The 21,473-nt window shown below is 41.5% G+C and overlaps 2 protein-coding genes across 5 annotated transcripts in view; one reads left to right on the top strand and one right to left on the bottom strand.

Annotated features, from left to right (window-relative positions):
- Positions 1-488: 488 nt before the first annotated feature.
- Positions 489-5,623, bottom strand: LRRC57 (leucine rich repeat containing 57). Of its 2 annotated transcripts, none has more exons than XM_049897768.1 (6): positions 5,530-5,623; positions 5,166-5,271; positions 4,922-5,060; positions 4,041-4,309; positions 1,762-1,947; positions 489-1,344 (listed from the first exon to the last, which is right to left on the bottom strand). In XM_049897768.1, exons 2-6 carry the CDS (start codon positions 5,247-5,249, stop codon positions 1,303-1,305), a joined length of 720 nt encoding a protein of 239 aa, XP_049753725.1. In that variant the 5' UTR covers positions 5,250-5,271; positions 5,530-5,623; the 3' UTR covers positions 489-1,302. The 2 variants fall into 2 exon arrangements, with proteins under 2 accessions (XP_049753725.1, XP_049753726.1); XM_049897769.1 differs by having other exon boundaries at positions 5,514-5,588.
- Positions 5,624-5,653: 30 nt separating this feature from the next.
- The window catches only part of HAUS2 (HAUS augmin like complex subunit 2), a 28,201-nt gene continuing 12,381 nt past the window's right edge, over positions 5,654-21,473 (top strand). For 2 of the 3 annotated variants that reach the window (XM_049897776.1, XM_049897774.1), the window contains exons 1-2: positions 5,654-5,779; positions 21,161-21,256. In XM_049897776.1, the coding sequence (XP_049753733.1) occupies positions 5,687-5,779; positions 21,161-21,256 (189 nt within the window). In that variant the 5' untranslated portion in view covers positions 5,654-5,686. The remainder of the gene's footprint in view (positions 5,780-21,160; positions 21,257-21,473) is intronic. The other variant, XM_049897775.1, reaches the window with a different exon arrangement.

Genomic DNA, 21,473 nt, shown 5'->3' with positions numbered 1-21,473 from the left:
ATCAGATTTAAGGTCAGACAGACTTCCTCATATAGATTAAATACTGGGCTCTTGTGATCTCTCAACTTAAGGGCTAAACTAGGTTTGTAAAACAAGAACTGGCAATATATGGTTAAGAATAGCTTCTTGGCAAGGAGAAAATTTCAGAAAATGACCAGAGTGGTAGCTTTCTAAATGTTCTTATCAGTGACAATCTGAAATCATCTACCTTTGTACCCTCATATTTTCTTAATAGCCTGGTTCAGACACCACAAAATGTTTACCATCAGTCATGTGAAGGCATTTCACAGATCACCTGAACAAGGGCATGAAACATTCTCCTCATCAGTTCACTTCCAAAGTTAAAGAACAAAGGACCACTTACTGGTTAAAGTTCTTCTGTCTTCTTCCCTTAAAGGATTAATCTTGTTTCCAGCCAAAGTTCTTTAAAAATTCTTTATTTAGTATATTCTCTCATGCAGAGAATAAACTTGATAAACATAGGTTGTTTTAAAATATCATAGCAATGGTTTCTTGATAGGTAATTTGATTCGTACAGTTATAAATACAAAAAGGGAAAAGAGCTACTACAAATAAGACATTATCTCTAACAAAAATTCAGGAAGATCCTGACTATTAAAATTCCTTTTATCTTACAAGTTTTGCATATATGGTTTTATCTCTTAAGAGACCTCTACCAATAAGGCACCTGCAATAGTAAAGAATTTGCTAGTGCAGCCTTGGGGAACATCTCAGTGTTGTTCGATGTTTCTCTGACAAAGCACACATTTAATCAAGACAGTCAAACAAACAGTCTAAATTTAAATTCTAAGGGTAGACACTGCAGTTGAACTGATGGATAGGAATAAAATAATAAATCCTTAAATTAACCATAGCAGCCTCCCAAACTATCTGAATTTTATAAAAATATGAAGTGTTAACACAGAGGTGGAATGGCAATTAACTTTATGAAAGCTCACACTTCGTGAAACTAAACATGAAATTTCGAGCTGTGGTGTGGAGCTATTTTGTAACTAGGCAGCACCCCCTCACTGTATAAATGGCAACTGGTTGCTGGTTTCTTAAAGCCAAACTAATGTTGGTTTTAAAGACCAACAATGTCCAGTGCCCTATCCATGATTCAAAATGGAGGACTCTTCCTATGTCTTGATCCTTTTTAGCTTATCTTAAGTGAGCCCTGATAAGGAGCATCTCCTGGAGTGTCATCTTCTTACTGCAGATATCCTTGACAATGACTGGAGCCAGGTTCCAACACAGGTTCCAGGTCAGTTCCCTGTAAGGTTCCCATGCTCCTGGAGAACATCATGCAAACTTCTTCTTGGTGGCTGTGAACCTCTCCATGTACTAAAGTCATGAAAGAAGAAGAAATACTTGGTATTCAGCATTGGCAATATAAGCTTATGTGTTACTTAAGTTTTTTATGATTTTTGTCATTTTTTGGTTTTATTGGATATGGTCCTTCATTTCCTACAAGATCTTCTGGCATTCTAAGTGCAAACTTAAAGCACTTAGTGTTTTAAATTTTTGTTTTGTTTTTAAATAAGAAACGCACAAAAAGACAAAGATGCTTTACAATAAGCGGCTTAGCGGAAAAGTCGCCTTGGTACAGTATACCCACATTTGGCTGATTCTTCGAACCCACCTCCAAATGGGGAGGAACAAATTCTGTCGCCATTAGCTAGGAATGTTCATGTGGATTACTTCACCATTCTTTTCTCGGGCGGCGGCTGGAAAGACTGCCATGCACCAGTACCCACACACCTTATCATAGCCTTCCAGTTCTCGAAGTTTCTTTATCTCAAAAAGATTGCCTTCCACAGCAAGCAGACAGATCTGGGAGTCACTCAGGATGCTCTGTGGAAGCATGCTGAGCTCAAGGCAGTTCTCTTCCAGACGAAGAACTTTGAGCCGAGGGCAGCACGATATCTTGACTGAGATCTGAGATATCTGTCAAAGAAAAAGAATAATAGGAAAAAGCATAAGCACTATAATGGCTAATTTTTTACACTAAAAACAAAACTTGACTGTTTGTCTTAGTTCTCTTTTCTTTTACCGCCTCCGTTTTCTCACTACCTACTCACTCCAGACGCTTCGAGGATCTGGCTGTGTCATTACTCCTACATCCAAAGTACAGATTGCTTTTGGAAGGTCACTGATGACTTTGGAAAAAAATCTTTTTTCCTTATAATAAAAGCACCATATGTTCATTATAGAAAATTTGAAAACCACACAAATTTAAAGAAGAAAAAAGCTGCCTGTAATCCCACCACCCAGAAACGACCAACATATAAACATTTTGGTTCATTTACTGCCAGTCTTTTTTGTGCACATACATGCTGATCACTTTGTGGCCAAAGTCAAGGATTCACTGTCTGCCCTCATCTTCTGTTTCCTTTGACTATACGTTTATCCCTTCCTTGAAACTCCCTCCCTTTGTGCCTAATTACTTGGCTTTTTTCTCCCTATCTTTTATTTAAATTGTTTTCTGTTTGGCTTCTCTTCTTGTTCATATGGATACTTTTCAAGCAGTGGTCCCTAATGTTGCATATTTGATCTTTTCTCTATACTTTCTTCTAGAAAGCTCATCTATTTTTATAGCTATCACTTCTTTTATGACCTAAAAATCTATATTTATACACATACCTACTCACCTCTATTCCACTCCTATTTCTTCAGCTCTTAGTAAAACATTTCCCTTTTGATAATGCACCATCATAGCCGACTCAGCATGTCCATTCTCAGCAGCACCACTGTTGGGTATTCTCCACAGCTCAATGCCAAGAAGTTGTCTTTCACTCATTCATCTCTTGTGCCTTTTAAATGTTGCACCTCACCAAATTCTGCTGACGTTGCCTGGTTATCATCTCAGCCTAAGTCAGTGGTTCTCAAAGTGTGGTTTCCAGGCCATCACCTGGGAACTTGTTAGAAATACAAATTCTCGGACCCCACCCCAGAACTGCTGAATCACAAATTTGGGGGGGCAGGGGGCAAGAGATGTCTTAACAAGCCCTGTTGATGATTAAAGTCTGAGAACCACTGAGTGAGGCATCTGTAGAGCGGAATGTGGAGTAAGTGCTTAACTAATGTGTGTAGTTGAGTTGATTCGCACTCATAGGGACCCTGTAGTTGTTGCTTGAATGATTCATGATTTTTTCCCCAAAAAGCTCAAGAACATACAATTTCCACTTTAAAGAGGCCAACTTCCTCAAAGACTGACTGCATTTTATCATAAAGTAAGGACAGTACAGGTCTCTTAGGCTTTCCTTTTCCCAAAACAAAAATAAATTGGGATCATTATAAAGAGGCATTTTAGGGAAACCAGCATTTCTTGCAGAACAAATGATCCATAGAAGGCAGGGTTTTGGTATGCAATAATGCCTAACATATTGTTTTATAGCTTACAGTGTGCCTCCATCTAAAGTAGACTTGAACTTAAAACTGAAAAACTAATCATTTTCTATAAAATAAACTCCCCAGACTGGATGCAGAGTGATACGCTTACAGCCATCTTGTACATTCTAGAACAGTGTCATCCAATAACACTTTTTGCAATATTATAATTAAGTTGTTCAACAATTAAATGAGCTGTCTCCAGAAAGCCTATCATTGAGTTTTTCAGCAAAAGCAGGACATACCCTTGACAAAGATGTCAAAGAAAAGTAAGTAACCTCTGATGTCCAACTCTGAGAGCCTATGAGTTCATTTCTTTTCTACTTTTATCTTCCTGACACACCTTGCTAGATGACTGGGGCATATTTGAAGAGAATCTAAAGAACTTGTTAAGATTTGTGAGGCAGTAGTTTAACTGTTGAAATTCTCTGACCCTGTTACCCACCCCACCCTCCAAAAGGCACCTACACAACAAACAGCATCCCAACTCCATGCCACTTTGGGCTTTGACATTAATCCAACCCATAAAATCCTCCTCTCGTATAGCCTCTGATAGCCAGCTCTCCATGATTATAGTTGTAGGGAACAAGGAGTTATTCAGCAGACCGAAAGCCCACACATGCTTTAGGGAAAATCCTTAGGCTCTAGACCTGGTTTTGGTTGAGATTGAGTTCGATGACCTGCAAGTCCCCCACTGTGTCAGGTATGCTGCGAATCTGGTTCTTAGAGAGATCCATCACATCCAGGTGCCTCAGGCTACACAGCTGGGGTGGCAGTGTTCGGAGTCGGTTACCAGAGAGGCTCAGGGTCTTGAGAGCAGAGAGTTGCCCAAAGGTAGACGGTAGCTCTGTCAGGTGATTGTTGTTTAGGCTTAGCATCTCTAGTTTTTTCAGATTGCATAACTCATCAGGCAGAACAGCTGCCAAAGGGGGGAAAAAAAATACAGCTGAAAAACATCTCGCTGATGTTTCTAAATACATAGCAACCCGCTTTGCCTCTTGTTAAAATATGTAGAATTCCCACATGTTGTGCCATTTTTAAGTATGGCATTTGACCAATGTTGTCTTCAGAAAGTGAGGGTGCCATCGAAACGTAGGAGAGCATTTGTGTGCAATGGGCTCCCTTTGCAAAGGGGTGCTGGCACAATCCAACAGCAATTTTGTGGGGTTTAGAAGGTCCTCTTTCCATTCCACCCCTCCCTTCAAGTTAGGTAGCTCTGTTTTCATTATATATATATATATATATATATATATATATATATATATATATATATATATATATATATATATATATATATCCCAGAGATCCTTCTTCCCTTTCAAGTCCAACTTGACCTAGTACCAATCATCATACCACCCGAGGAGACTTGTATATGTAATTAAAAGAGTGAGAAAGCTTCGAGGACTCTGACATTGCCCTGCATCTCGAGCCCTCCGAACGGTTTTATAACAACAACAAATTCAGCTGGTAAGAGAAAACCACCCTTCTTAATCTGATCACTAGCAAAGGCCTCCCAGGGCAGAAGCCATACTCAGTTTGTTGTTGTTGAGGGAGAGGCTCTTCAGCAGAGCGAACTTCCCTATCAGCATAGGCGGTAGGCTCTCGATCTTGTTGTTGGACAAATCGATGGTCCTGAGATTGCTCGTCAGCTTCTGCAGCTCTGAGGGGAACTGGAGAAAGGGGTTCACAGCGTGGACAACCCCTCACGGATTAACTTCACCGCCCCGCCGTCCCTCTCCCTTTAAATCCCCTGGCCGGATCCCTCCCAGTCTCACCTCGGTCAGCCCACGATCCTTGAGCTGAAAGACACCCGTTTTCTGCGCGGTTTCCACATGAGCGCGGAGGGCACTGTTTCCCATCCTAGCACCGCAGTTCAGGTTCCTGCGGGGAGGAAGCGCAACTGTCACCGCCCGGCTCCGGCACCCGGCCACTCCTTCGGCCTCCCGGCTGGGTCTCAAGCCCCAGCTGCCACCTCCCTCCGGTTCCAGGGGGTCAGCCCGGGAGTGGCAAGAAAGAAAGGGAAGGACAGACAGCCAGCAGGTCGGCCGCTTTTGCAGCTCTCCCGAAGCCAGGCGCTTCTGGGAGCCCATGGAGGATCAAGGAACCCCGGACTCGTATCATACCCCTCGGTTTACAGACCTCTGGGCAGAGGAAAACACAGGACCCGCGCTCGCCTGGGATGCGCGCCCCGGGCTTCCGCCCGGGAGGACACGCCCTGTGACGTCATTGGGCCGCGCCGCTCTTTTGCCTGCTTTCCGCTCTCCCTCCGCGCCAGGGCGGGCGGTGCGTGCGAGCCATGGCTGCCGCCAACCCCTGGGATCCAGCGCCCGCGTCAAACGCTGCTGGGCTCCTGCTGGGCAGTTTCCTAACTTCGGGGCTGGTCACTCAGGTGCGTGGGACGGCTATGGCGTCGTCAAGGGGTTACCCACGGGGACGACACAGGCTGCTGTGATGCGGCGTTGCTGAGTGCGGTAGGGGTGTGAGCGAGGCTGGCTGGGGGCGGGACTGGAGTAGAGGCGAATGGATGCCGGCCAGGCTACCACAGGGAGCCTTCCGCCGTGGGTTTTTCGAAACCGGGCTCTGGAGTAGATGTGTTTCGGGAGAGTTATCCCAGGCCAGTTTTGGAAGGTAAAATAGGGCAGCGTTTCCCCGCCTTTTTCATCCAGTGATACCGCCTCTAGTAGTGGGCGGCTGGGGTGGGAAATAGTGTAGACAGTTGAAACAAGCGTTCTCGACGCTCGTTTGTGGGCAGTATCGACGCTTATTTGTGGCGGGAGGCGCTGCGTACAGGAGTGCGCCAGGGGAAGGAAGCATCTTTAAAGGCATATAATGCTAATAGCGAAAAAGACCTGAAAGACTTTGAAAAGTGTATAAAAGAAGGGATTTTGTGAAGAAGAGACGAGAGAGAGACTAACCCAAGGGATTAGGATGGGCAAGAAGAGCATATTCATAGGCTGAGGGGAAGGAGCCAGTAGAGGGAGAAACTGAAGATAATGAAGGAACAACGGAACACAGTGGCAAAAGTGACAGAATAGGGAAAACGGGATCAAGGCATTGAGATTGAGGGAAAGAGGAGAAAGAAATTCTAAGATAAAGAGGAAGTTGAAAACTTTCACTAAAAAGGAAACTGAGAAATCTAGAAGGTAAAGTCATTTGCAGAGATGAGCAGTTTGAACGTGACATAAGATTTATGCAAAATATACAACTTTTTGTGCTTCTTGTTGTGTTCCGTGCATCCATTCCGACTCATAGCGACCCTACGTGACGGTAGAACTGCCCCCATGGGGTTCTGTAGATTGTAATCTTTACCGGGGAGCCCTGGTGGCCCAGTGGCTAAGAGCTACAGCTGCTAACCAAAAGGTCGTCAATTCGAATCCACCAGCGGCCCCTTGGAAACCCCGAGTCGGAATTGACTGGACGATTTTTTTAATATTTACCTGACCAGATAGCGAGATCTTTTCTCCCGCAGAGCCCACTGGTGGGTTCAAAATGCAGACCTTTCCTTTAAGCAGCCGAGTGCGTAGCTGTTGGACCACCAAAAACCAGAGCTGATTTTGACTCGTGGGTAAGAATAGGACCGTGCTCCATGGGGTTTTCAGTGGTTGATTTTGTGGAAGTAGATCACCAGGAGTTCCTTCCCAGGCACTTCTGGGTTGGACTCAGGCCTCCAAAATTTCAGTTGGTAGCTGAGCACATTAACCACTTGCACAACCCAGGGGCTCCAGAAGGGTCATTTAAAAAACCAAACCCAAACCAGTTGCTGTGGAGTTTATTCCGACTGGTAACAACTCTACAGAAGTGTCTTCAGAGACTTCTAGTTCAAGACTCAGGGACCAAGAAGTTTACCCAAGGTCACTCAACTAGTGAGGTGGAATTAGATTGCAGGGTGCTCCCTTTTTTGATACATTGTATCATTGCCAAGATAAATTGTAATGAATAATTTTGTGATACTATCTTGAAATAATTTAAACTTCTGTTAAAGAACTTCTCCATATTATTTGAAGACCCACTACCTAGCCTCTGACTTTTCTGAGGAACAAGACGTAGTAATGAATGCATTGGAAGAGAGGAAAAAATCAAACTGTAGCACTCCCTATTTGAATCCTTCCTCATTTCTCTCTCTGTCTTATTTCTTCCTAGCAAGTTACTTTTAGTGTTCATTTCTCCTGTCACAGAGTAAAATAATTTGGTAAATTCACACTGTAACATGTTTGAGACTTGATATCCCTCCAGAGAGTATTGGTAGAAAATAGAAATACCTAAACCAAAGGAGTAAATCACAGTGAAAGAATTTTAATCATTGGTGGGTGAGCCATCTAGGGGAGTGGTAGTTGTCTTTTGGGACAGGGGGTCTTACTAGTGTCCCTCAATTAACACACGTTGGACAGTTACCTGTTTTGTCAACAGGTACCACTCCATAGCGCCTTAACACCCTCTGTCAACCTTACTGCTCAGCTAGTCCCAGTGAGGGCACTGTTTACTTATTTGTAGGTTGATCCTACCTAGGCATACTTTACATATGAAAACCTATTTTTATTAGAGGAATTTATTATTGATTCTTTCAAAATGATTTGTCATATAATTCCTTTAAACAGTTCATCCTTTTAGTGCAGATCATCCCAAATGGATTAAAAATTTAGAATGATGCCTAAAACTGTAATTTCCTATAACTCCTCTAGACAACAGCTTATCTGGGCTTGTTCTGTTTTGATCTATAATCCATTGGAGAGGGATTTAGTGAAAGAAAGGAAACGTTAACTGTCTGTAGGATAACGGGGTATTTGCTGTGTTTTGTGCCCCTAGAACTGCTTCAGTGGCCTTATATCCAAGATATTTTTTTCATGGTTTTATTTTTTAAAAAAATACTGTGTTTTCAGTGAAGGTTTACACAGCAGTTTAGGTTCCCATTGAACAATTTCTACACAGATTGTTCAGTGACATTGGTTACTTTCTTCACAATGCATGAACATTCTCATTGTTTCCATTCTGGTTGTGTCTTTTCCATTAGTCTAGTTTCCCTGCCTTGTCATGGATTGAATTGTGTCCCCCTCCAAAAATGTGTATCAATTTGGCTCAGCGGTGATTCCGAGTATTGTGTGATTGTCCAGCATTTTATCATCTGATGTGATTTTTCTGTGTGTTACAAATCCTGTCACTATGATGTTAATGAGATGGATTAGTGGCAGTTATATTGATGAGATATACAATATTAAATTGTGTCTTAAGCCAAACTCTTCTGAGATATGAAAGAGAGAAGCAAGCAGAGACACAGGGGGACCTCATACCACTGAGAGAGCAGTGCCGGGAGCAGAGCACGTCCTTTGGACCTAGGGTTCCTGCGCCTGAGAAGCTCCTAGTCCAGGGGAAGACCGATGACAAGGACCTTCCTCCAGAGCCAACAGAGAAAGCCTTCCCCTGGAGCTGACACCCTGAATCTGGACTTTAAGCCTACTTTACTGTGAGAAAATAAATTCCTCTTTGTTAAAGCCATCCACTTACGGTATTTTTGTTATAACAGCACTAGATGACTAAAACACTGCCTCCTTACCTTCTCGTCATCGTTTTAAAGTAATTGTTGACCATTTGGTCTCATGTAGGTGATTTCTTAAAGGAGCACAGTGTTCATGGGTGATATTCTTTATTTTGTGAGCCAGTATGTTATTTAGCTAAAAGGTGACCTCTGGGACTAGTTTCACCTCAAGGTTTAAAGAGGATCTCGGCAATGTTATCATAGGGTCCTCTAGTCTCGATGGGTCTAGTAAATCTGCGTTTTTAAAAAATTCGAGCTTCTGTTCCATATTCTTTTCCCATTCTAACAGGATCCATCTATCGTGGCACTGATCAGAACCATCAGTAGTGGTAGCTAATCACCATCTAGTTCGTCTGGTCTCAGGGTAGATGAGGTTGTGGTTTGTGTAGACTGTTAGTCCTGTAGTCTAGTTTCTTTGAGTCTTTGGTTTCCGTCTTCCTCTTTTGCTCTGGATGAGTAGGACCGATAGCTGTATCTTAGATAACCACTTACAAGCTTTTAAGACCCCTGTGGTTTGATGGATGGCTTTATATGGCCTTTTTCACCATGGTCTTGTAACTCCCACCAAATAATTAGGTGAGACTATGCAAATAAGGTGCTCATGGCCCACCAAGGGGATTGGATAGCTTGCTAATAATGCAAATAAGGTACATGGCACCCTTGTGTGGGTGGGACCATGCAAATATGGTGTATGGATTCCTAATGGGGGGATTGGTTAGTCTTGCCATCCCACTAGGCTTAAAATGAGCCATCCCAGAGGCAGAAAGGGGGAGGGAGCTCACTGTCACCAAGAAAGAAAAGCTAGGAATGGAGCACATCTTTTGGACCTAGGATCCCTGCACTGAGAACCTCCTAGACCCAGGAGGCAGAGAGTGAGCACTGTAACTCTGGAGATGGCAAGAAGCAATAACAGAGAAACAACGGCTGCAGAGGGCTTCCTGGCCCGTAGAGCGAAAAAGCTGAGCACCTTCAGGGAGGACGCTTCCTGGTACAGTGGGGTGCCTTTGGGCACTTGGTGGAGCTACTCTCGCTGACCCACCAACCCACGGAGTGAGAGAGCTGAGCACCTTCAGAGGCTTGCTGGTGCAGTGGGGTGCCTGTGGGCACTTGTTGGCAGAGCTAGGCTTGCTGATCCAGAGAGCTAGAGAGCTGAGTGCCTTGAGGTCGAGGCTTACTGGTAAAGTAAGGTACCTCTGGGCACTTGTCAGTGGAGCTAAAGAGCTTTGTAACACTTGCCCAAGCAGGACAAAGGCTAGGCCAGTCCAAGAGGTGCAAAAACTTCCAGGGTTCGAGGGCCAAAAGGCCAAAGGCCAGGGAGAGGCCTGCCTGTGGGCATGGCTGAAAAGCTGTCCTGACCAAAGAACTACATATTGAGTCATTCCTAATCTTGAATTATAACCTATTATCTCTCTCATAAACCCCATAATTGTGAATGTTGTCAGTGAGTTTTGTGCGGCTATTGCAACGAATTATCGAACCCAGCAGAGAAGTAGAAAGTGCTGTGGAAAGGATGGCTGGTGCCAGAATTGGTAAAAAGGTTTGAGAGTGGAGGCATGTCTGACCTCTGCTTCATAGGAATCAGCCTTGGGCTGATGATTCTCTCTCCCACTCGTGAAGTTAGAGGAGGTCAGATGCCTCCACCACGCCATTTTTTACAGCCCAGACGCTACTGACCAAACTATGGTGTAGAACGTAAGCTTCATGAACTATATATTATGCCAGTTGACAGAGTTCTCCCATGGAACTATGATACTAAGCCTTTGAACCCAGAAAATCAACCTCGCAAAGTGTTTGGTTATGTTTGAGAAATGTTTGTAACGGTGTCCCCAATGTGCTCTGTTATGTATAAATCATGGACAGCCTCTCAAACAAAAACCCATCTACACCTTGCTACACACTCCCAATTACTCTTCCCCTAATGTGACAGGCTGCTCTCTCCCTCCACTCTTTCTTTTCGTGTCCATTTCGCCAGCTTCTAACCCCCTCCACCCTCTCATCTCCCCTCCACGCAGGAGATGCCAACATAGTCTCAAGTGTCCACCTGATCCAAGAAGCTCACTCCTCACCAGCATCCCTCTGCAACCCATTGTCCAGTCCAATCCATGTCTGAAGAGTTGGTTTTGGGAATGGTTCCTGTCCTGGGCCAACAGAAGGTCTGGGGGCCATGACCACTGGGGTCCTTCCAGTCTCAGTCAGACCATTAAGTCTGGTCTTATGAGAATTTTGGATCTGCATCCCACTGCTCTCCTGCTCCTTCAGGGGTTCTCTGTTGTGTTCCCTGTCAGGGCAGTCATCCGTTGTAGCCAGGCACCATCTAGTTCTTCTGGTCTCAGGATGATGTAGCCTCTGGTTCATGTGGCCCTTTCTGTCTCTTGGGCTCGTAATTGCCTTGTGTCCTTGGTGTTCTTCATTCTCCTTTGATCCACGTGGGTTGAGACCAATTGATGCATCTTAGATGGCTGCTTGATAGCATTTAAGACCCCTGACGCCACTCTTCAAAGTGGGATGCAGGATGTTTTGTTAATAGATTTTATTATGCTAGTTGACTTAGATGTCCCCTGAAACCATGGTCCCCAGATCCCTGCCCCTGTTACGCTGGCCTTTGAAGCATTCAGTTTATTCCGGAAACTTCCTTGCTTTTGGTTTAGTCCAATTGTGCAGACCTTGCCTGTATTGTGTGCTGTCTTTCCCTTCACCTAAAGTAGTTCTTATTTACTATCTAATTAGAGAATGCCCCTCCCCCACCTTCCCTCCCTCCCCCCTCTCATAACCACGAAAGAATGTTTTCTTCTCAGTTTAGACTGTTTCTCAGGTTCTTATAATTGTGGTCTTCTACAGTATTTGTCCTTTTGCAATTCACTAATTTCACTCAGCATAATGCCTTCCAGGTTCCTCCATGTTATGAAATGTTTCACAGATTCCTCACTGTTCTTTATCGATGTGTAATATTCCATTGTGTGAATATACCGTAATTTATTTATCCATTCATCCATTGATGGACACCTTGGTTGCTTCCATCTTTTTGCCATTGTAAACAGAGCTGCAATAAACATGGATGTGCATATATCTGTTTGTGTAAAGGCTCTTGTTTCTCTAGGATATATTCCAACGAGTGGGGTTGCTGAATCGTATGGTAGTTCTATTTCTAGCTTTTTAAGGAAGCGCCAAATCGATTTCCAAAGTAGTTGTACCATTTGACATTCCCACCAGCAGTGTAGAAGTGTTCCAATCTCTCCACAGCCTCTCCAGCATTTATTATTTTGTGTTTTTTGGATTAATGCCAGCCTTGTTGGAGTGAGAATGAAATCTCATTGTAGTTTTGATCTGCATTTCTCTAATGGCCAAAGATCGTGAACATTTCCTCATATATCTGTTAGCTATCTGAATGTCTTCTTAGGGAAGTGTCTATTCGTATCTTTTGCCCATTTTTTATTTGGGTTATTCGTCCTTTTGTAGTTGAGTTTTTGCAGTATCATGTAGATTTTAGAGATCAGGCACTGATCAGAAATGTCATAGCTAAAAACTTTTTCCCAGTCTGTAGGTAGTCTTTTTCCTCTTTTGGTGAAGTCTTTGGATGAGCATAGGTGTTTGATTTTTAGGAGCTCCCAGTTATCTAGTTTTCTTCTACATTCATTATAATGTTTTGTATACTGTTTATGCCATGTATTAGGGCTCCTAACGTTGTCCCTATTTTTTCTTCCATGATCTCTATCGTTTTAGATTTTATATTTAGGTCTTTGATCCATTTTGAGTTAGTTTTTGTGCATGGAGTGAGGTATGGGTCTTGTTTCTTTTTTTGTGGGTGGGTATCCAGTTTTTTTTTTTTAATCCAGTTATGCCAGCACCATTTGTTAAAAAGACTGTCTTTTCCCCATTTAACTGTTTTGGGGCCTTTGTCAAATATCAGCTGCTCATTGTGGATGGACTTATGTCTGGGTTCTCAATTCTGTTCCATTGGTCCATGTATCTGTTGATGTACCAGTAGCAGGCTGTTCTGACTACTGTGGTGGTGTAATAGGTTCTAAAATCAGGTAAAGTAAGGCCTCCTGCTTTGTTCTTCTTTTTCAATAATGCCTTATTTATCCTGGGCCTCTTTCCCTTCCGTGTGAAATTGGTGATTTGTTTCTCCATCTCATTAAAGAATGTCCTTGGGATTTGGATCGGAATTGCATTAAATGTATAGATCGCTTTTGGTAGAATAGACATTTTTATAATGTTGGGTCTTCCTGTCCATGAGCAAGGTATGTTCTTCCACTTATGTAAGTCTCTTTTGGTTTCTTGCAGAAGTGTACTGTAGTTTTCTTTGTATAAGTTTTTTACATCTCTGGTAAGATTTATTTCTAAGTATTTTCTCTTCTTGGGGGCTACTGTAAATGGCATTGATGTGGTGATTTCCTCTTCGATGTTCTTTTTGTTGGTGTAGAGGAATCCAAGTGATTTTTGTATGTTTATCTTGAATCCCGATACTCTGCTCAACTCTTCTATTAGTTTCAGTAGTTTTCTTGAGGATTCCTTAGGGATTTCTGTGTATAAGATCATGTCATCTGCAAATAGAGATACTTTTACTTCTTCCGTGCCAATCTGGATGCCCTTTATTTCTTTATCTAGCCTAATTTCTCTGGTTAGGACTTCCAGCAGAATGTTGAATAAGAGTGGTGATAAAGGGCATCCTTGTCTGGTTCCTCATATCAATGGGAATGTTTTCAGGCTCTCTCCATTTAGGATGATGTTGGCTATTGGCTTTGTATAAATGCCCTTTTATTATGTTGAGAAATTTTCCTCCTATTCCTATTTTGCTGAGAGTTTTTACCGTGAATGAGTGTTGAACTTTGTCAAATGCCTTTTCTGCATCAATTGATAAAACCATGTGATTCTTGTCTTTTGTTTTATTTATGTGGTTGATTGCATTAATTGTTTTTCTAATGTTGAAGCATCCCTGCATACCTGGTATGAATCCCACTTGGTCGTGGTGAATTATTTTTTTGATATGTTGTTGAATTCTATTGGCTAGAATTTTGTTGAGGATTTTTGCATCTATATTCATGAGGGATATAGGTCTATGATTTTCTTGTGGTGTCTTTACCTTGTTTTGGTATCAGGGATATGGTGGCTTCATAGAATGAGTTTGGTAGTATTCCGTCCTTTTCTATGCTCTAAAATACCTTTAGTAGTAGTGGTGTAAACTTTTTGAAAGTTTGGTAGAAGTCTGCAGTGAAGCCATCCGGACCAGGGCTTTTTTTTTTGTTGGGAGTTTTTTGATTACCTTTTCAATCTCTTCTTTTGTTATGGGTTTCTTTAGTTGTTCTGCTTCTGTTTGTGTTAGTTTAGGTAGGTAGTGTGTTTCTAGGAATTCATCCATTTTTTCTAGGTTTTCAAATTTGTTTGAGTATAGCTTTTCGTAGTAATCTGATAGGATTCTTTTAATTTCAGTTGGGTCTGTTGTAATATCGCCCATCTCATTTCTTATTTGGGTTATTTGCTTCCTCTCTTGTTTTTATTTTGTCAGTTTGGCCAGTGGTTTATCAATTTTGTTGATTTTTTTCAAAATACCAGGTTTTGGTCTTGTTAATTCTTTCGATTGTTTTTCTGTTTTCTATTTCATTTTGTTCTGCTTCCATTTTTATTATTTGTTTTCTTCTGGTGCCTGTGGGTTTCTTTTGTTGCTCTCTTTCTATTTGTTCAAGTTGTAGGGTTAATTCTTTGATTTGGGCCCTTTCTCCTTTTTGGATGGGTGCATTTATTTGTATAAATTGGCCTCTGAGCACCACTTCTGCTGTGTCCCAAAGGTTCTGATAGGAAGAGTTTTCATTCTCACTGGATTCTATGAGTTTCTCTATTCCATCCTTAATGTCTTCTATAACCCAGTCTTTTTTGAGCAGGATATTGTTCAGTTTTGAAGTGTTTGATTTCTTTTCCCTGCTTTTTCTGTTATTGGTTTCCACTTTTATGGCCTTAAGGTCAGAGAAGATGCTTTGTAATATTTCAGTGTTTTGGATTCTGCTAAGGCTTGCTTTATGATATAATATGTGGTCTATTCTAGAGAATGTTCCATGTCCACTAGAAAAGAAAGTATACTCGGTTGCTGTTGAATGGAGTGTTCTGTATTTGTCTGCGAGGTCAAGTTGGTTGATGGAGGCATTTAGATCTTCTGTGTCTGCATTGAGCTTCTTTCTGGATGTCCTTTCCTTTACCGAAAGTGGTGTGTTAAAGTCTCCTACTGTTATTGTGCAGATGTCTGTCTCACTTTTCAGTGCTGATAGAGCTTGTTTTATGTACCTGGCAGCCCTGTTATTGGGTGCATAAATATTTAATATGGTTATATCTTTTTGGTGTATTGTCCATTTAATCATTATATAGTGTCCTTCCTTATCCTTTCTGATGAATTTACCTTTAAAGTCTCTTTTGTCAGAGATTAATATAGCCACTCTTGCTCTTTTTTGATTGTTGTTTGCTTGATATAATTTTTTCCATCCTTTGAGTTTTAGTTTGTGTCTCTAAGGCATGTCTCTTGTAGGCAGCATATAGATGGATCTTGTTTTTTAATCCATTCTGTCACTCTCTGTCTCTTTATTGGTGCATTTAGTCCATTGACATTCAGGGTAATTATGGATAGGTGTGAATTTAGTGCTGTCATTTTGATGTCTTTTTTTGTGTGTTGACAGTTTCTTTTTCCCTCTTTATGTGCTGAGTAGATTTTCTGTACATATTGTCCTTTCATATTTGTTGTTTTTGGTTTTTTTTCTGCTGAGTCTGTATTTTTCCCTTGTATTTTATTTTGATGAGTAGGATAGTTTGTCTCCTTTGTGGGTACCTTACTATTTATCCCTATTTTTCTAAATTTAAAACTAACTTTTATTTCTTTGTATCGCCGTATCTTCCTCTCCATATGGGAGGTGTATGATTACATTTCTTAGTCCCTGTTTAGTATTTTAATGTTGTTTTCTTTTATATAATAACATCACTATTACCCTGCTTTGGGTTTTTTTTTTTTTTATAATCTTGCTTTGTTTTTTTGGATTTCCCTGCCTGGGTTGACTTCTGGTTGCTCCGCCCAGTGTTCTAGCCTTGGGTTGATACCTGACATTATTGATTTTCTAACCAAAGAACTCCCTTTAGTATTTCTTGTAGTTTTGATTTGGTTTTTACAAATTCCCTAAACTTGTGTTTATCTGGAAATGTCTTAATTTCACCTTCATATTTAAGAGACAGTTTTGATGGATATATGATTCTTGGCTGGCAATTTTTTTCCTTCAGTTTTTTAAATATGTCATCGCATTGCCTTCTTCCCTGCATGGTTTCTGCCAAGTAGTCCGAGCTTATTCTTATTGGCTGTCCTTTGTAGGTGACTTTTTGTTTATACCTCACTGCCCTTATAATTCTCTCTTTACCTTTAGTTTTGGCAAGTTTGATTATAATATGTCTTGGTGACTTTCTTTTAACATCTATCTACCTTATGTGGAGTTCGATGAGCATCTTGGATAGATATCTTCTAATTTTTCAGAATATCTGGGAAGTTTTCTGCCAACAAATCTCCAACAATTCTCTCTGTATTTTCCGATATCCGTCCCTGTTCTGGTACTCCAATCACTCTTAGGTTATTTCTCTTGATAGACTCCCACATGATTCTTTGAGGTTTCTTCATTTTTTAAAATTCTTTTATCTGATTTTCTTCAAATATATTAGTGCCAAGTGATTTATCTTCGAGTTCAGAAATTCTGGCTTCTACTTGCTCAATTCTGCTCCTCTGACTTTCTATTGAGTTGTCTAATTCTCTATTTTTATTGTTAATCTTCTGAATTTCTGATTGCTGTCTGTCTATGGATTTTTCCAGCTTATTAAACTTCTCATTACGTTCCTGAATAATCTTTCTAATTTTTTCAGTTGCTTTGTCTGTGTGTTCCTTGGCTTGTACTGTGTATTGCCCCATTTCCTTCCCAATGTCTTGAAGGATTCTGTATATTAAACTTTTCCTGGTAATTCCAGGAATGCACTTTAATCTAGAAGATCCCTAGTTCTTTGTTTTGAGAGCCTGTTGAGGTGATCATGGTCTGTTTCTTTATGTGACTTGATATTGACTGTCGTCTCTGAGCCATCTATAAGTTATTGTATTAGTTTATGCTTGCTTACTGTGTCGTAGCTTCTTGCTTTGTTTTGTTTTGGTATATACCCCTATGGGTTGCTTGAGTGAGCTAGCTTGATTATTTTCTCCTTTGGAGCTCTGATGTCCTGTCCCCAGCTGGCTAGAGCCTTTATCAGGTATATCAGTCTAGGAGTCCATTTAGTTTTCTTGTATGAATTCAGCTCAGGTTTCCAGGTAGCTGATATCAAGTGTGTGGTACAGGCTCTGTCCTACAGTTTTAGAGGGGCAGGGGTGATTGGCGTATATACCGGTATCTGATTGCAGCCGGGGATCATGCTCTGAACAAGGCAGGGGACTGAGAACCGATCCCCAAGTGTCTCTGAGGAAAACGTGTCTCTGTTTCCTAGAGCGTGCTGGTGGTGGCTTCTGCAGAGGGACCATGGGCACCCAAAGTTTTTGGTTGTAAGGAATGGGAGGTACCAGTTATCTTTGGAGCCCTTTCGTGGGTGGCTGGGTGACCTGAGTGGAGCTACCAGTCCTAGGTCCCTGATGTGGGTAGGTGAGGACTCTGTTTAATAGGGAAAGCAATGTCAAACGTCAAACACCCACCTCTGCACCGCACAGCTGAAATGGTTGGAGCTTGCCAACAAGGGCCTGTTCTCCCGAAATAGGCCGACACAGGTCCATGCAGAAGGGAAAGGTGCTCAAGGTCCACGAATGGATTACGCCTGGACAGGAGCTGCTTCTGCCCTGAGCTCTCCTGGTATCTTTTCCCCCCAATTGCAAATTTTTTCCTCCCCCAAGTCCGGGAGGGTGGCTGTAGGTGCTCACCAGGGTCTATCTCAGGCCTAGGGATTTGGCCTCTGAAGCCAGCTTGGGGGTCGGGAGGGCGCGGACGCGGTAAAATATGTGCAAGTACTTAGCTTTTGCCGAGAGTGCCCTTCTGCTCAGGTTCCGGAGATGTGAGTGGGCTGTGTGGCTGGCTACTTCTCCCTGAAGAAACTGCTGCCAAACGCTAATACCAACCCACCGCAGCCACTCTGGGAATGGTGCCTGAGGGCTCCCCGCAATTCAGGTCCCTAACTCCTCTCCACTTCTGAACAGTCTCTTCCTCCCCCTGCCCCTCAGTTCATTGTCTAAGCTTGCCTTTGATGCTCAGGGCTCCCAGCTTGTCACAGATATACTCGTTCCACTTGTTTTTCTGGGTCTTTGTTGTAAAGAGGGCTCACCAGAAGCGTCTGTCTATTCCGCCATCTTGGTTCCACCTCTCGTGTTCTTTATCTTTTGTCCTTTAGTACTGCTTGCTTTTGTGTTTTGTTGGTTTATTGTACTGAGTCATTTTAGTTCCCTTCTCCTTTCTTTTTGTGTATGCTTTTGAATATATTTTCTTTAGTGGTTACCATGAATATGACATTTAACAGCTTACATTTATAACATTCTAGGGTTAGTTGGTACCAAGTTAACTTCAGTAACATACAAGAAATTCTTTATTTGTACCATTTCTCTCGCCTGCTTTTTTGTTATCACTAAGTATGTCTTTATATTTGATGTGCCCTGTAACATAATTTTATCCTTGCCTTTTATATATTTGTTATTAAAAGACATGAAGGATAAAAAATTTAGAATTATCAAGCATGAATACCTTATTTCTAGCCCTTATACTTGTCCACATATTTTCCCTTATTTTAGGGGTCTTTCTTTTCATGCATAGCTTTGAATTACTTTCTTGTGTCCCTTCCCTTCCGTCTATAGAACTCCCATTAGTATTTTTTGTAGGGCCGATCTAGTGGATATGTACTCTGAGCTTCTGTTTGTCTGGGAATGTTTTAATGTCACCTTCATTCTTGAAGGGTAGTTTTCCTGGGTTTAATATTCTTAGTTAGGAGTTTGTTTTGTTTTTTCTTCCTTCAGCAGTTAAAGTGTATCATTCCATTATCTTCTGGCCTCCAGTGAGGAAAAATTGGCATTTAGTCTTATTGGGGATTCTTTGTATGTGACTGTTTGCTTCTCTTTCACTGCTTTTAGGATTCTTTATTTTTAATTTTTGAGAGTCTAACTATGATATGTCTTGGTGTAGATCTGTTTGGGTTTACCCTGCTTGGAGTTCTTTGAGCTTCTTTGATTTGTAGATTCATGTGCTTTGTTAAAGCGGGGAAATTTTCTGTCAGTATTTCTTCTGATATTCTTTCTGTCCCGTTCTCTCTCTCATCTCTTTCTGGAATTTCTATGATGCATATACTAGGTCTGTTGTTGTCCCGTAATTTTATTAAACTGTGCTCAGCCTTCTTGACCTCCATTCTTGTTGCTCTTCAGCGTCTGTCATTTTAACTATCTTATTCTCTAATTTGCTGACTCTTTCTTCCGTTTGGTTAAATCTGTTGGTAAGTCCTTCCGTTGTGTTTCTCATTTCACTTACTGTCCCTTTCAGTGCGATACCTTTTTTTAGATCCTCATTTTGTTCTTGCGTTGTTTTCCTTATTTCTTTTTAGCTCTTTGTCTATGTTTTCCCTTAGTTCTTTAATATGTTCAGTGTTGTACTATATTCACCCCCCCTTTTTTTTCCTTTTTTCCCTAGATGCACTTTCACTTAGTTATGTTCATTTGGATCCACTATTGCTCCTCTGTTCTCTTTGTGTCTTGTGATTTTTTTGTTGGGGCATTGGAATTTTTGAGGGTGTTAACTTTTTAAGTTTTCCTCCATATTTGATATATTTGCCCACATTTCTTTATGCAAGAAGCTGTTACGTAGGCAGAGTCTTTGACCTTTGCTTAATGTTACCTCTCCCTCTCTGTGATAGTGCCTTCTCTGTCCCTAGTTTAATTAGGATTCCAGAGTTCCAAATCTTGTTTTTCAACTTCAATCTCTCCCAAACACAACAGAGAATACACTGTTGTCAGTCTGTCCACCAGCAGACACTGCCACTCAGGCACTATATCATGTACTAATGAGTCTGTCCACCAGGAGGCGCAGTCCCCTCTCTCTGGTTATGACTCACCTCCCTTCTGTGTATCTGTGATCATGTTTTCAGTTGGGAAAGCCACACCCAGCAAGCCCCCTTCAGGGCTGGGCGTTGCCCCCTGGTTTTACCCGATGTTACCTTAGTGCTCTGTGGGGGCTGCTTCATCATGAGCTTCTTGAGGGTAGGAAACTTGTTTCATTCATCCTTGTGTCTTCCATTTTCTACCTCAAAAAATGGTTGTGCAGTTGATTATCATGGGTTAATGTTTGAGGTGTTGCAGGCTGTAGGGTTACAACTACTTAGTTCTGCTGTTATAGCACAAAAGCAGCCAGAGATAATATGTAAGTGAATGAGAGAAGCTGTGTTCCAGTAAAATTTATTTTTGGCTTCTGAAATTTAGAGTTCATATAATTTTCATATGTCACAAAATATCATTCTTCTTTTGATTTTTTAAAAAAATAATTAAGAAATATAAAAACCATTCTTAGCTCACGGGCGGTATAAAACAGGCAGAGGGCTGCATCTGGTTTGTGGGCTACAGTTTGCTGTATAATCTCTGAAGTTCTCTCTTGTACTGACGTTCTAGAAAGGAAGAAGAGGGTAGTGAAAATTTTGGATGAAGCCACGGCATGAATAAGATAAATATTCTGAGATGAGCTGCAGCTTAAGAAAAGTATGGGAGGGTAGCATAGCAGAGAATAATGGACTGGAAGGATAAAAAACATTAAACATTTAACGTAATTCTTTTTAGAAGAATAATTATGGCCAGATTCAAACATTAGTCTAAGAGAGTAAGAGCATGATACGAGTGACTTGTATCCAATAGAGGTCATTTAATGAGTCACCAGAGAGACTAGCTGGGTCATTTGGAAGGGTAGAGGTGGTTCTCCAGCTCCCTTAGCATTAAAATCCTTTGATGAGGCATTTAATGCAACTCTATTGTGTATCCTACAACTGCTTTAGATAGTAGGACAAAGTCATAAAGTCTTGTTTGTTTTTTCAGCATTTGGGCAAGTGATTTGTGAGAGTGAAGGTTTTAACAACAGGAAGTACACATTGCTGCTGTTTCACTCTGTACTTTGTGTTCAGGGGCGTTGTTGGACGTAATATACCCTGGTATTTTAGACCCACGGGCATGCTGTTTCCATGCACACAAAAGCTTTCTGCATCATAATGCTGCTTTCGCTGTTCCCTCACCAGCAGGAGGTGTTAAACACGTCCAGGAGATCAGCTGCCTGCTTTGGGAACTTCTCCAGATTACAGCAGCTCACAAATATTCAAGCTGAAATCTACCAGGTAAATTTTGTTAGACTTCTTACGTTCTACTTCTAATACAGAAAAAAAAAAAAAAACTTAATGTGTTCAAACATCAGCAATTCCGTTGCACTTAGAGCAGCCTGACAGGTATGTCTTTGTAGTAGTTGATAGTAGTGATAATAGTCGTAGTAGTTAGTCGTAGTGGGAACAGCAGCTGGACCTGATCACCAGAGTGAAAAGGTTAAGTCTGCTGAGA

The sequence above is a fragment of the Elephas maximus genome, chromosome 10 (assembly GCF_024166365.1).
Source record: "Elephas maximus indicus isolate mEleMax1 chromosome 10, mEleMax1 primary haplotype, whole genome shotgun sequence".
Classification (NCBI taxonomy): domain Eukaryota; kingdom Metazoa; phylum Chordata; class Mammalia; order Proboscidea; family Elephantidae; genus Elephas; species Elephas maximus.
Note: the sequence above shows the minus strand (reverse complement) of the source record. Positions and strands in the feature narration are given on the sequence as shown.

Bases quoted from the DNA above. Each gene is read 5' to 3' on its own strand.
- LRRC57 (XM_049897768.1), bottom strand. From the start codon at position 5,249: ATGGGAAACAGTGCCCTCCGCGCTCATGTGGAAACCGCGCAGAAAACG. The intron at 4,310-4,921 runs GTATGGCTTCTG...CCCCTTTGGCAG, and splicing joins CCTCAACAACAACAAACTGA to CTGTTCTGCCTGATGAGTTA. The intron at 1,948-4,040 runs GTCTAGAGCCTA...TTTCTTTGACAG, and splicing joins TCAATCTCAACCAAAACCAG to ATATCTCAGATCTCAGTCAA.